Source organism: Spea bombifrons, chromosome 2 (assembly GCF_027358695.1).
Source record: "Spea bombifrons isolate aSpeBom1 chromosome 2, aSpeBom1.2.pri, whole genome shotgun sequence".
Lineage (NCBI taxonomy): Eukaryota > Metazoa > Chordata > Amphibia > Anura > Pelobatidae > Spea > Spea bombifrons.
Window position 1 is genome coordinate 126,049,373 of NC_071088.1, and position 15,485 is coordinate 126,064,857.

Below are 15,485 nucleotides of genomic sequence, written 5' to 3' on the forward strand. Positions count from 1 at the left end.
ATATTCCTGACCAGTATATAGAGTAATATATTAGTCATTTACCAGAACATAGATTATGCCTCCTGTCAGACTCACAAGATCCTATTCAGAGCCCTAGCTTGAGTAATCAGGGTGAAAACCAAAGTTATTTAAACCAATGCTGAGATAATAGAGCAGACAGAAGGAGACTCTTGCTGTTATGGACTGGCTAGACAGAAGGCTTATGCTAGCATTCTTCCCGTGATGCTCATGATAGTATAGGAATATATATCTTCCTATGTTTTCGTAAAGTGATAGACTTGAGAAAGCTCGCTGCTAGGGGATACAATTCTATGTCCAAGATGGGCTTAGACGAGTCAACCTGTCAGGCCCAAACTTTGTACTGTACCATCAGCAGCCTAATATTTTTGTCTTAATTGTCTTAAAGGTAATGGTTTATGTTCCAAATCAATGAGAGAGAAGTAGACCCTCATCTCTCACATAGGTAGTCAAAAATACATGTAGAGATTGTTTTATTTAACCCTGGTGAAAATATAGTTCATATTGTATACTGTTTCTGAATAGGTTATTGCTTTTTGTGACATTTTTTTTATTTAATCATTGGTAATTGAAACCAGAATGGGGAGCTGTTGGGCCCATATAAGAAGGAATACCTTCAAACGCTTCACTTTCCACTATAAAATGTTCTGGCATTGGGACTTCTCATATAAATGTGTGCCTGTGACCAGTCAGGATAAAGTATGTTGTACCTTCTTTGTCTTCTGTGATATTTAAAGAAGCATGTTATGAAACGCTGCTTTTATTACCTGTTTTTCTCAGCTCATAAAGTTCAATTATTTTCCCTACTTTGCGTGTGTTGGATGAAGTGGAGGCTACATTTACTTAACGAGTTTCACACATGACCGTTGTCTTTGGACTACTTGGTCAAGATTATCATATCATAACCAAAGTGATCATTAAATACGGTTCTTAAACTATGAGTCTGCTGTAGAGACAATTAATCCCTTGGAAACTGAGTGCATTTGCCATATAAAACAGTCTATTTTCAATTAAAGACTACCAAGTTAGAGGTCAGGACTACATCAATCTCCCACCAGAGGTGAAATGTGGCACCAAACCAAATGCGGCACTGTTTACCTCTTAGCCTGGATCTCGTGAAGTTGTATTGAGTTATTTTCATGGTTGCAATGGGATCAGGCATGCAGCTGTGGAGTGAAGATGAATCGGTGATCTCCCTCCTACATCATGGAATATCACGATTAGTATTAACAGTACAGGTTATTTCCTTGATATGAGATAAGGATCAATCCATGACTTGATCACATCAGGTGATCCCTATATGCTAATATTAACAGATCCTTGAATTCATGTAGGGGTGATAGAGTCCAAGAAATGACAAACCACACTGCACCACTGATTTGATGGAGCTTCAGTTATATCTTTATAAGAAGACCCTTACAAACTGCATTGAATTACTATACCTGTATACGCCCAAAGAGTCTGACGAGAGCCTGCTGGGTGAGCAGACTAAATATTATAATACATAGAATTATATCTGGTCACCAGCACCACTGCACTAATGTAGACACTCTAGACCGTATTTAGCAGAGCGTCAATCTTATTATACAATGCAGCGTGTTATCTACATATGTAATGTTCCTTCCTTTACCGCCAACTAAGGGGTGACACAAGCTGATGGCTCTCTGAATTACTGAATGGGATCTTTAGAGAGAAAAGTCTTTGTAGTCATTTCATAGTCACTGAGAGATGGTATCGCAAATCATCATAAATACTCCTTTTAAAATCTAGGGAACTATTGAGAAAAGGCATCTCTCATCGTAGGAATGATTTGCATTGCAGGCTGAGAGATCATTAAACTGCTGCTCCGGCAGGATTATGCAGCACATAGTACAGGACCCAGCTGTTAAAGAGAAGACAGACGTTGCGAGTCCATGGGGCCTTAGTCTCTCTAATTACCAGTCACACTGTTTTCACTGACTGCCAAACATTGTCAAAATGTTTTGAACGTTTTTTTTCCTTCTTCGTCGAGTTGAAATACCCAAGGAGAATAAAAACGTATTTTTTTCCCATCTACTAAGGGGCAAACACTTGTTAAGGAAGCTAGTGGTTGACTTTTCCGTTATAATAAATCCTGAGGGGATGACTATCCGAGACCTAAACTGACCTTCCCATGGAGATGCCGTAGAAATACTTAAGAAGTTCTGCCGAGCAAAGAGTTTATGAGATAAGAAAAGAACTGAGTCATAGCTTAATAGGGCTGTGTAGGGGATGGAGGAGATGCTTTGGGAATTCAATGACAACCTGCAAGCCCCTTTACCGAAAGCACCATCTGAAGTCATGTATGGAATTAGTGATGAAAGCATATCTGTGACTGCCCGATATAAATCATCAAGTAATAATAAGCATTAGCAATTAAATCACATTTTCTGTGGCAATCATTAAAGATGAACCAAAAAATATCAATACTGTGAACCAACTTGTAGAATGCAACTAATATGCAAACATTCTTTTAACCGGATGTTTTAAAAATAATGGGTAGACTAAATGTCATACTGGCCTGGAGGATATAAATATATTTCCCTGGCAAGTATAGAGTAAAGGAAACATTTTTTTCTGTGAGAAATAAATACAATTAAATAGAGTATATAAGTAAAGTTGGTGATTTTGCTGTAATAGGAGGACCACCAAAGGCGATGGATGAGATGTACGAAGGTCCAGCGTTCTGCTGTAGAGGACCTGGTAAATGAATCACGATTGGGTGACTGATTTACTCATTTGAAAATATGACAGCATGGTAGACGCTGTTGGAAACAATGGAAATTCGCAAGGTTCTGAGCCTTTGAAGCTTAGCTCCTCCTAAAACCTGGCTTCTAATATTTGAGCAGCTAGTGTGATAAACACCACCCTACAGAGCAATATGCCCCTCGATTATATCGATGATAATATACACATACCCTATGCCTGAGAGCAGTTCCATTGTGCTAATAAAGATGCTTGGTTGTTTACTGTACAGACAAATTGATAAAGACACAGACCATCCATATTTAAAATATATTTATTAATGACGGTACTACCCCCCCATCATAAAGTATACTCATTAAAGAAAGAAGCAAGTGCGACAGCGAGGTCTCCCATGAATACAATTAATAAATGGTTGGAAACTGTTTGTTTTGTAAACTGCTTGTATTTGAAAGACTTTTGTAAAATAAATAACCTCGTACAGTGCTCTGTTACTGCGGTGTTAACCCTTTCTGTGCAGTTTATTAATGTTTTAGCGAGAGGGTTAACATATATACAAAATAACCCTGCTTTATGCCGACGGAGGTAACGTTCACGGCAAGAGAAAGAAATAGTATTTTGCCAAAAAAAATGAATTTCAGGTAAAGATCTGTACCGTAGTGGTTTGATGTGAACTGAACAGCTTTGAAACAACATTGATAATTAAGTCTGTAGGAACATTACCCAGCTGTGTTCAGCCGGTGGTCTTACATTCCATCCATCTCTTTTCAATTTATATGGAAACATTTAGCGAAATATCAAAATGTAATATTTTGCCTTTCTGTCTTATGTTTCAGCTTTGGTTTGCCTTTGTTAATGGATTTTCTGGACAAATTTTGTTTGAACGGTGGTGCATTGGTTTGTACAATGTGGTAAGTGAGTCATTTTGGGTTTTGATTACACGTAAAAAGTGCCGAGAATTCCGTTCTTTGTTTATGTCTGCTAGGTTTATCATAGTCAATTATCAACACACGGCAACTTGCAAGCCTTCTTGTTAAGTTCGACTTTATTTTGAGAAAACATTTTGTTCTGGTGCAATGTATTCCCTCTATTAAAAACAGTTGTTGACAAGTAAATTCACTATAAAACCACATTTTCCATTAATCAAGTTGCTTCCTGGTGTCAATAAAACAGACTGGTGTCTTAAAATGCATTTTTCAACAGGAAATTAAACATGGCTATATCTTGTATATATGTTTACGGAAGGTATAACCTGCTGCGACACTTTGTTGTCTTTGGGAGCAGTGGGTGCGCATGTACAGACTGCTAAGACATTCTTCTAGGGTATAGGCTTTGTGAAGGCTTGGGGCTATCCGTGCACAGGGCAGGGCTAGTCACACATAGGGACAGGACTAGCCCCACATAGCCTTTAGTAGGTAATCAGTGGGCTAGATGCCACCTCTGCCCGATGAAAGAAACTGACCTGGGGCCATGGGGAGGCAATCAACCTGTCAGGAAGAGGGAAACCAGCTGGATACATTGGGGTTATGTATGAAAATCTGATTAACATAGCAACCAGTGGGAAGAACCGGTCAACGGGACTATTCTCAAGATTGTCTTGGTAAAAAAAGACAAACATTTCAAACTTTTGCATTGATTTTGCAGGGAAATAATCTTTATTCACCTTCTCATCATTTTTATGTTAAATATATTTAGAGCTGTCATATGTGGTGTTAACACAGAAAATAGCCATTTTTGAAACTATAGTGATTAAAGTTTATATATTATATATAGTTTCTAAGTATATTTTTATACAGAATGAAATGTGGCATTTTAATCTATTGTTATATATGTGCTAAGAAAGCTGACCCTTTCATCCACTTTAGGATAATAGTTATTATACTATTGAAGTAGGGGTTAGTCCAGTGACATGCTCCTTGGTGATCTAGGGACATATGGCTTCCAGAGGACAGATCTCTTACACCTTCCTCTCTAGTATGGCCTAGTCTCAGGCCATATGAAATAACTTCACCCCTGGGATTTTATTCTCATCGATTCTGTGCCCATTTAGGTCTCTGGGTAGAAGAGTGCTGGCCCTTTGTTACTTGCAGCACAGTCACAGCATGGCTTTATTGTATTGTTTCACCCCTTATTACCTGTGTCCCACGTCGATACACCGCCAAGTACATACCCCCCGCATAGCAGGCCCACTTCGGAACCCAAATACCTCTGTCCCTTATTTGACTCCCCTGGTATCTCTTTTCTAAGAGCTGAGAATGTTTGGGAGGTATGAGTGTATCACAGTGTTCTACAGACCCAAAATTCACAACGTCTGTACAAAAACAGCAGGAAATGTGTTTACAACTTAGACTGTTTAATGGAAATATATTATTCTTTTAAATGACTTACTGGGTTCCATAAATAGCTATTAATAGGTCACAAAATCACATAAAATGTTCCAGTAAAGCCCTGCCCCCTAGCCACACCACTAGCCACAAACCTGAAGACAAAGTTCCCCTGTTTGGCCACCTGAAATTTCGGATGGTATTAGGTAGCGTGTGATGAGCACCATAAGTGAGCTTCACGCCAAGACTTTTTATATTTGCAAATTTAACCTGAGTTTTATCTTTCAACATATAATGATACATTTGACTTGCTATGAGCTTTTTTCAATATCATCAACGGCCAGATTCTCAGTAGGTACTTCTGACATATCCCATATGAACACACATTACTGACATTATCCATAACATATAATAGCTTCATGTGTTCGTGAGCTTAAATCTATTGCCAAAAGTTAGAAAACCAAGCCCAGAAAAATACAACATAAATACTGAACATATTTACATAAAAACATATCACCAAGCCTTTATTGCACTTATGCACTTAAAATCCATTGCAATCAGCAAGTCTTGGAGAAAAGGAGCCAAGATAAATAGACACAGATCATTGATTTATACAGGCACACACCAAGATATAGTGAAGAAATTATAACCTTCAAAATAATTTAAGCTTGACAGAAGGATAATATAGACTAGTAGTAAATAACGGCCCTAAAGATAGGTCCACCATTACATGTGTTACGGGGGCAGTAACACCGACCTCAGGGTTCGGCCCATCACAGCGGGAAGGAGCAGCTTGACGTTTTCACAAGCAATGCCATCCTTGGAATCTTTCCCTGGTTATTGGAAACAATTGTCCTGCCAAACCTAAGTGGAACGTTCTATCTTTCCTCCGTGGTCTTCCTAAGACACATTAGTTACTGAATGTGATAACCTCGGTTTCGTTCTATAATGCAGGTGATCCTGGTTTTATGGATAGCCCCACCAGGGCATAATCAATCTTTACATCTTCTATTGTTCCAGTATTATTAGGACTGGGGTCGGGGGCTCTGCTGTATTGCCTCGTTTTTAAGTGATGAGTTGCTATAGGATTTTTTTTTCTCCACGTTTCACCACTTACTAATCCTACTGTGGTGAAATCAAATATGAACCAGTCACGCCATGTGCCATAAACTCAGTGAAAGTCCTTAAACGCATTGGGCTATAACATGTCTAGCAATCTTTGGATGTCAGTACAATATTCCTCAGCAAGAGGCTTGCAAGAGAGCTTTGAAATCCAGTCTAGTGAACGATGGTCTCGTGTCAAGTATCGAGTACAAGTGCCTATGCTTCTTAAGCTTTGAGGAGTGTGCACAGGCCCACCATGTAGCGTTACGTGAACCAGAGGTTTTCTGTCTTATAAGAGCAGTCTGTGGTTTATTGCTATAAACGCGGGGTTCAAACAGCAGTCTACGTGACAGTTCAGGAAATGAAGAAGCCGGTTTTTGGGATGTGAGTGAGGCTTAGTGATATGCGCTGCACAGGTGGGATGAACTTAATACTCAACTGGTGTAATTACAATAATGATTGGTGAAGTGATTTCCCTTCTTGTCTTCTTTGCAGATTTTCACTGCTTTACCTCCTTTCATGTTGGGAATCTGTGAACGTTCGTGTAGTCAGGACAGCATGATAAGATTTCCTCAACTCTACAAAATCACTCAGAACGCTGACGGATTTAACACAAGAGTAAGTCTGAATGGAACTGGAAGTCACAATAAGATAAACACTTAGCAAATTACACCTGCACCTTTGCACCAGAGCTTAATCCCACTGTTTTGTATACTTGCCGTGGTCTGGAATGTCTTCTTGTTTATGTTTTGTGCATTAATCCTTCGATGTGTGAATCTCCCTCTGGCCCTTAAAGGGTAAAAGACTTTAAATCCTTTTTGTGTGAATCAAATTGTAATTGAATAAGATGAAGCCCTCTACAACAAATTAAAGGATTTGCAACACTTTGGTGCATTTGATGCTGGAAGCTTTAAAGAGGCCGTGGAGTTAATTATAGCTTCTTGTAGACACCTTCTAGCTAGATACGGATAACCTGCAGTACCGGCCGGGTAGGGAAACCTGAGCACATCCAGCTAGGATTCTTCTGCCGATACCATTCCTGGCCATTTGAGGATTAGCCACAAGGGAATCTGGGCTATTGTCTTGCACTCTTGGCCACGTCGAGGCTACAGGGGCTACAACACACATTATGGGACTGGGCTGATTTCAGGCTCTGTTTTTTAATTCAAGCTATAGCTACAGTACATGGATGAGGGCCTAATCTGGTCCCTTGCCTATGGGCCCCGCAGTATCATGGGCCCTGGCAAATTCTGTGAGTAACAACTCCCGTCAAACCCTGCGAACCCTGCCTGGGCTGAGAAAGGATAATTAAAGGAGATCGTAATTAATAGCAATTATTAACGTTGAAAAATAGAATGAGTCACCAGACAAATATCTCTGCATTGGATGATAGGGAATCTAGCAGTGAGAAAACATACATTTAACAATTATCGATATAATTGATATAATTGAGAAGGACCCTAAGTGCTATAAGCAGAATGCACTGGTAGCCCTAGTATTAATGGCTTTATTTTTAATGCATGTTTAGGCGTAGGGCTGGGTGGTCTTTGATATTTAATAGGCCTGCTCCAATTTAGTCCTCAGGACCCATTAACATCACAGAACGTTGGTATTTTTTTTAAAATTAGCATGTCATTAGCCAATTATCTTGCGGATCACCAATATGTTAAGTGTTACCATAAAAACCTTAGCTTGGTGGTCATTTTCATGCTACGAATGGAGAGGAACACATATTATATTCTTTTTTTTAATCATATAAGTCCTTGTATTTATCACAACTATCCAGATCAAAGCTGGAGAAGGAGTTTAGTTATGGATCATTAACCCAAGAGAAGTTCTGTGGTAGAATATATATGTTGTATTACAGCAACGTTCAGTGTTTAAAGGTTTAATGAACAAAAATATTACAGTTAGAAATGTAATATTCTCATGGGATCTATGTATGTCTGTTCTCCTAAAGCAGAGGAGGGGTGTTAAATATTTGGTGGCAGGTAATGCCTATTGTGATCTGGGATAAAAGTTCAGCTGGGAACAGACAGAATATTATACCAGCCGACGCGAGAGCCCCTGGGGAAGGTTCCTGTACAAAGGCAGTGGCCAGAATTAGCTAGGTATTTATTACGAAATATCATGTTTTCCCCCTTTTGCCTTGTTAATATTTTATTGCTTTCACATATACTTAACATCCAGCTTTTGGAGAAATATTATTTATATGACAAATATTTTATAGCAAACACATGTAGGATGACATAATTATCAAATGCAAATGGAAATTCTTGGACATATAACCACAATAGTTTCAGTGTACCAGTTGGTGGTTTTTTGTACATCCTTTGTTTTACAGTCATGATATATCACAAATAACCTCAGCTATGGTGATTTTTGTGAACATTTTCATAGCTGAATATTGTTTTAATCTTTGCAGTATAGCAGGAGTTAACAGGAATCCGTAGAATTGCGCCAGGAGTTAAAGGTCTGTAAGAGCGACTCAATTGGTCGCTGGCAGGAGGCTCGTCTGGCATCAATCAATGAAGAGCAGCTGCCCTTCATTGGTTGATGCCAGTGGAGCCCCTGTCTCCGACCAAAAGAGTGTCTCTTACCGACCTTTAACTCCTGGCACCAAAGCTGTTTACAGTGTTAACCCCCGGCGACTCAAGTTTTTTTGTCGTTTTCTGACGGTTTTCTAGCAGGGGTTATTCCCCTGCTAGAAAACCGTCAGAAAACGACAAAAAAACTTGAGTCGCCGGGTGAAGTGCTGCTTCCCCGGGTCTCTGGGTCACTCTTCTCTTTCTCAGGGGCAGGGGAGCTGTGTTTAGTCACTGCCACTCCCACTCCCAACTTATTTCATGCTATATAGGACTAGCCCTGCCTTTGTCCACCCTCAAGGATATGGTAGCGTACCCTAGGGGTTCTCAGGTATGAACAGCAGGCATTGATAATTTGCTGCCATTGAAATCATAAAATATTCTTACACATTTTCATGGGTTTTTTTACGCTTTTTTTCTTAACATACCAGAGAGTACATGTCTAAGTGAACAGTGCCTTTGAGATACAGCGATCAGCCATACAGACAAGAAGGATTTTATAAGGAGTTAATAGGAATTGGTTATTTGCTGCAAACACCCCTGCAAATGCTTATTAAGTATACTGAAGTATTTACGCGTAGGGTTCCGGAAGCTCGCAGGTTTATGTTCCCCGGATAGTAGCAGTTTACGGCTTCTTCTTAAATGAGCGCGGTGGTTCTTAGAACATGTAGTCCCATCAGAAAGACAGAAACACATATTGTTCCACTCCTGGGGAGAAATTTAAACCGGCACCTTCCTCTCAGGGTACTGATTTGAGAAATTAGATTTCACCTTTAAGATGCATTATCTCATATTAGCGTCTCCTTTCCAGTGAATAAATCTGACTTATGTCTCCCTTTGTGCAGAGGCCAGCTGGCTACCTTTCAAAAAGAACAGCCACAAGGGATTTATTTTTCACATGCTTGCTTTGAATGCATACCTGCATATAGCTAGAACACTCACTCATTTACTTTCCCAAAATACTGATTCACATACCTCTTCTGCAGCAGAACTCCGTCCTAAAGAGAGCTGCCGGTCACCTATTTCCTGAAATATTGTAATAGGGACTTAAAAAGTCATTAAGTCAACAATAAATAATAATAATCAAAGCTTAACATCCTACACTAGAGGTCTACCTCCAAACACTTGCCGTTGTTTCCAGGCATGCACTTCGATGTCATATTCCCAGCTTTGTGTAACGTGCCAGAAGGGAAATATAAGAATGAAATATGGAAGCATAGAAACGTAGAGTTTGGAAGCAGATAAGAACCATTCGGCCCATCTAGCCTACCTGTTATTAGACTAGAATGCCCTCACTGTGTTAGCCTCTACCACTTCTGCTGGGAGGAAGCATCAGTCATCTACCATAATTCAATTTATTTCATTCCCGGGAGCTGGGAACAAATGAATATGAAGCACCTGACCACTTCTGATAGAGTCAGCTATGTGACTTGCTTGCGTTTTTTTTTTTCTCCTAGGTTTTTTGGGGTCACTGCATCAACGCCTTAGTCCACTCCCTCATTCTCTTCTGGTTTCCGCTGAAGATGCTGGAGCACGGTAAGAATTTGTTCATTTGTCAGCACATAGCAGTGTGTTTATTGCCAACGAAGCTGCGGAGTGTGTCTGGAGAAACAGTGAAGAGATACCAAGGTTACAGGAGGGAGAGAACATAATATTTCCCATTGACAGGCGCTTATTAACGGCTCTATGACCCACTAATCACTCTTCCAGATACTTTTTGGTATGACTTATTGCATTTTACTGACGTTTACTACATTCAGCTGTGGGCAGAAACCCTCCCTGTCCAGTTTCTTTCTCAGTGCGCAAAAATGACATTAATTTATGTTGTTCGTAAATGTTTTATAAATAAAAAAGACCTTGATGAAAGCATACTATGCAAACTCTAAGGTACAGAGCAATATTGGGCATGATAACTATTGTCATCATAGTTCTAGAATATAGTTATAGAATCTAATGATTTGCAACATAGTAAACCATATGCACTTGTACTAATATATATATATCAAATCAACAACCTACAGGAGAAAAATTCTGAATTCCACGTTCTGCCGGTTGAACCATGGCAGATATTTTGGTATCTTTACCTTGAAATTTAGTGATAAGTCTATGATGAGTTGCATTGGTTGGGTCCAGGACCTTGGATCTACTGAGGTTGCTGCCAAGGAGTTGCCGAGTTTAGTGTTAACCACCGACCCTGATGGATTTGATGAAGAGACGGCTCAACAGAACTCACAGGGTTTCAGAAGTGAACTGTAACTGCCGAATAGCATTCCGGTTGAGCTGAGTTGATCTGAATTTTACTCTTTCCCTGAACTCTGGTTAATTCTTTCTTCAGTCTTCACAACATCAATGATAAATGTATGTTTTTTTGGAACAAATCTTTTTTAACGGTGAATGCAAAAGGGAGATAAAGAAGTGAAACAAAGCTTGTCTTTTAGACACAGTGTGGGAGGCTCTTCTATAGACTTAACTTTCTGGAACTTATTCAAGGCAATAAATCATATCCATTTAATCAACATATTTTAATCCACATTCTTCAGCTAGTCTAATTGTACTTGCGATAAATAACTAAGTGAGTTGCCAGCATATGACAAGGAACTGAAGGTAAGGGAACTATAACGCAGAAGACCCAAGAACCCTGCCACGGCTATGTCATTCATAAGATTTAGGATGAGTAATTACACTGTATCCAGAGTGTGGGCCAAGCCAAAAATAAAGGGTTTGTGTCAAAACATAATGACGATATAGAAAACAAAAGCATTTGCATTGATTTATGGAGAAATTGATGGCCACAGATGACCTCTGTGGCGTTTTACCTTTAGGCAGCCTTTAGTTCTGTTCTAACCATTTAGTAAAGTGGATCGTTAGTAAGAAGACAAATTCAGTTCCACCTGCTGTGTAAAATGAGACCTCTTCCAATAATTCTTCAGAGATCTTGTGTTGTACAGGGTCACGTTTACATCTCATTACCAGCTAAGTGCAGGATCTTCTCGTGTACTGTTATGGAACCACTAACCAGAAATCTCAAGAAATTGTGCCTTTGGTTATGAAGATTTCACAATTCATTTTAAAGTATAACTGTCACCCACACGGAAAAAGAATGCTACCCATTTTGGGGGCAAATGGATCAGAATACATGAATAGTGTGCTTATGCTTACTGAGGGCACCATCAGAAGGTATCTAGAACATAGGAACATTTGGACCTTTTTAATATCTGTCTGTTTTAGTAACCCTCTTACCTCTTCAGCTATCTCTTCCTTAACGATGGTCACCTTTCCCCACCTTGTCTTTCTCATTCATTACTCAATCTTCTCCCTTGTCCTGTTCAGACCCAAATCCATTTCTTTTCTCCTCTCACGCTTTGTGAGTTCTTTCCTCCTTCTCCTCTGGTTTTACCCAAAATCCTTTTAGGCTCGACTGTGTATCCCTATCTATTCCGGTTCCTCCCTCTTCTACTCTGTCCGCTTGTCTCACGTTATCGAAACATAGAATATGACGGCAGATAAGAATCATTCTCCTCGTCTAGTCTGCCCATGTTCCCTGGGTCCTTGATCTCTTCTTATATTCAGTATAGCCGCTTGCATACCCCATGTTTAAATTCCCTCAATGTATTAACCTCTACCCCTTCTGCTGCCAGGCTGTTCCACTAACCCACCAAACGTTTATGTTCCTCCCTCTCCCATTTACTCCTATCCTTCCATTTTATTTATGACCTTTATGGTACCAGATCTTTTTGTCCTTTAATAATTGCGACATTTTATGGGGGTTCTTTTTAAGTGGCTGTAAAGAACATTAGAAGACATGATTGTTTTTCTTCTACCACGTACAATATTTATTTATTCCTAATTACCTGACATGAGAGTTCAAGCACCGTAGAATGTATTTAATTACAGTGCAACCTTATACATTTCTGTTTACCCCATCCTAAGACTACAGATCTTTAAACTATTTCTTAATATCGTTGAGCAACCCATTTCATTAAATCCGGGTTCGTATAACAAAAGGAGAGAAAAGTATAATTATTTGCACAAAGGTTATAAACTTCTTCCATTCCTGCAGCGAACCTTCCCAATAGTATTACATTTCAGCTGTTACTAGAGGGCTCTGGGTAAGTGCGACCTCGGAATATCAGAAGATACTTTTACATTTAGATTCCCGTGTCACCTGGATATGTGATATCGTTGTAAAGATTTCAATAGAAGACACTTAAAAACAAACGCAGAAAGAATGCCGAAGGCGCTGCATTCCACGGCCGAGTATTCTGCGTGAAAGTTACGTTTTAAGTTTGAGATCTATTGCTGCTTCCATTATCGGTGTTCAGTACCTCTTCAGCTTTAATAAATTACATATTACTCTTAAAAGGTGCGTACTTACGGGAGCCACGATTTGAATTACCTGGAATATTATAAGAAAAGTAAACATGGAGTTTTTCATAGCGGAGGGTGCAGATGTGTGATGATTGTGAAAACTTTCACTATGGAAACATTTTTGGTGGCTAGTAAACCGTAGCATTAGTCTTTTAAATGTGTGTTTGTATCATCTGACGGAGTGACCACTGAGATCTTGAAAGCTTATGAAACTTTACATCTTTTCTACATTAACTCAAGAAGGCGTCAACTTTTGTTAAAGGATCAATTTTCTCCTAATCGTTGGCAGTTCAAATCAAAAGTAAGGCGCGCCACCGGAAAACAGGTCCCAGTTCCTTTACAAACCGAATGTTACAGTGCAGAACCAGGATGTTTGTATGCCACGATGGCTCCTCTGTTTGGGCTTTTATATGTAGTAAATCATGGCAGCTACAGTATTTTTTTTCTGGTGCAAAAGTATGTATTACTAAGTTAAAAAAAGGTCCAAGCGCTAGACCAAAGGGGAGCCCAGGCAAGAAGCACGTGCAGATGGCTCCGTCTCGGTCTGCAGAAAGGGCTTCTCGTAAAGCAGTTAACCAGAGTGCCGTGTTTTTCGGATGCAGATTCAAGACATAGCTCTTACCAAATCATAAGCGTTTTTGTCATTTTGTACTACCAATGTCCTACTTTCTGTATCTTTTTTCATGTATCGGTAATTGTTGCACAGATTGTGTGTGTGTGTGTGTGTGTATATATATATATAGATAAATATATATATATATACACACACACACACATGTAACTAGTAATTCCATATAGATCCACTTTTTAAACAAATATCTGATATATATATATAGGAAAAATTATATTTAATAATCCATGTGCTTCTAAACATCTGGTTGATCTCATTCTTACTTGCTATCCCTAGGGAAGAGCACATAGAAACGTATTGATGCAGTAAGTGTGATTAACCAACCTAACAGCCAGGCCTGCAAGATGTTTCTGGTCTTTGTGACGCCTTAGAAGCCAAATGTTGTGTCTTTTTGTAACGTATACTGTAGTAGCAATAAAGGGAATTGTGATGCTCAAATCACCTCTTTCCGTTTTATAAGCGTAGCCATGAAAATATTAACAACACACATGAATACACATAACATACACCATGCTTTGGTAATGTGCATATTTTATAAGTCGCTACTATATTGTACGTTGACTCGTAGGGTCATGGTGCGGTTGTTATATTAGTAGATCCCTGAATGGAAAGGGGATGTTTGTGGGCTGTGATTGGAAGGCAGCTATAGAATAAACAGTAAATGGAGAAAACATACATTCCACATACATATAGGTACATGTTATAGTCATTATCCTAAATATTTTAGGGGCCACAAATGGGTAAAACCATATTTGTAATTTTGTATTAAATATCAAACAGTTAGGCGCTAGCATAGAAATACCGGGGTCTATCTGGCTTGTGGGCTTTGTCTATCTTGCTCTCTACTTCTTGAAGGTTTAACATATCATCGGTAGGACTGGACTGTTCTCCCTCTATTCATATCTTATTACAGGAACTGCCAGGCTATGGATATCTGGAAGTTTTTGAGTGATTAATTGCTCGCCTGCCCGTAACCAAAATAGATGTAGGCAGAGCCGGCCTTAGGTGTTCTGGCGCCCTGTGCGGACTACTCCTCTGGCGCCCCCCCATCCCAAAAAAAAGAAAGGAATAAAAACTTGTAACAAAACCCCAATCACTATATACTACGCCAAACATTGATGTGGTGTAGGCCTACCACTTCATTGTCTGGCTTAGTAGTAGGGATGCACCGAAACGAATTCTGGACTGAAACCGAAACGAATTCTGGACTGAAACCGAAACGAATTCTGGACTGAAACCGAAAGTGCAGCATTTACCTGGCCAAAACCGAATATGACCCCCCCCACACCATAAAGAAATCTAACACTTTTATTTAAAGTAAGTAACACACCAAAATAGGACAAAACAATTAAATAACAATATTATATATATATATATATGATTAACAGCAATCACATTCCTATCATGCCCAGGCACACCCAGATTCCAGGATGTACTCGCAGACTTGGCATGATAGGAGTATGATTGCCCTATCTACCCCTTCTCACTCCCTTCTGCCCTATCTACCCCTTCTCACTCCCTTCTCCCTATCAAATCCACACGTACACTAATCCACACATATACAAATCCACACATATATACCAAACCACACATATATACCAATCCACACATATATACCAATCCACACACATATATACCAATCCACACACATATATACCAATCCACACACATATATACCAATCCACACATACACCAATCCACACATACACCAATCCACACATGTACTCATGCACA

General features: G+C 39.4%; 1 protein-coding gene across 1 annotated transcript in view; it reads left to right on the forward strand.

Annotated features, from left to right (window-relative positions):
* ATP8A2 (ATPase phospholipid transporting 8A2) overlaps positions 1 to 15,485 on the forward strand; it is a 240,413-nt gene that overhangs the window by 156,775 nt on the left and 68,153 nt on the right. The window contains exons 28-30 of the mRNA XM_053456407.1: positions 3,576 to 3,650; positions 6,663 to 6,785; positions 10,210 to 10,288. Coding sequence (XP_053312382.1) covers positions 3,576 to 3,650; positions 6,663 to 6,785; positions 10,210 to 10,288 — 277 coding nt within the window. The remainder of the gene's footprint in view (positions 1 to 3,575; positions 3,651 to 6,662; positions 6,786 to 10,209; positions 10,289 to 15,485) is intronic.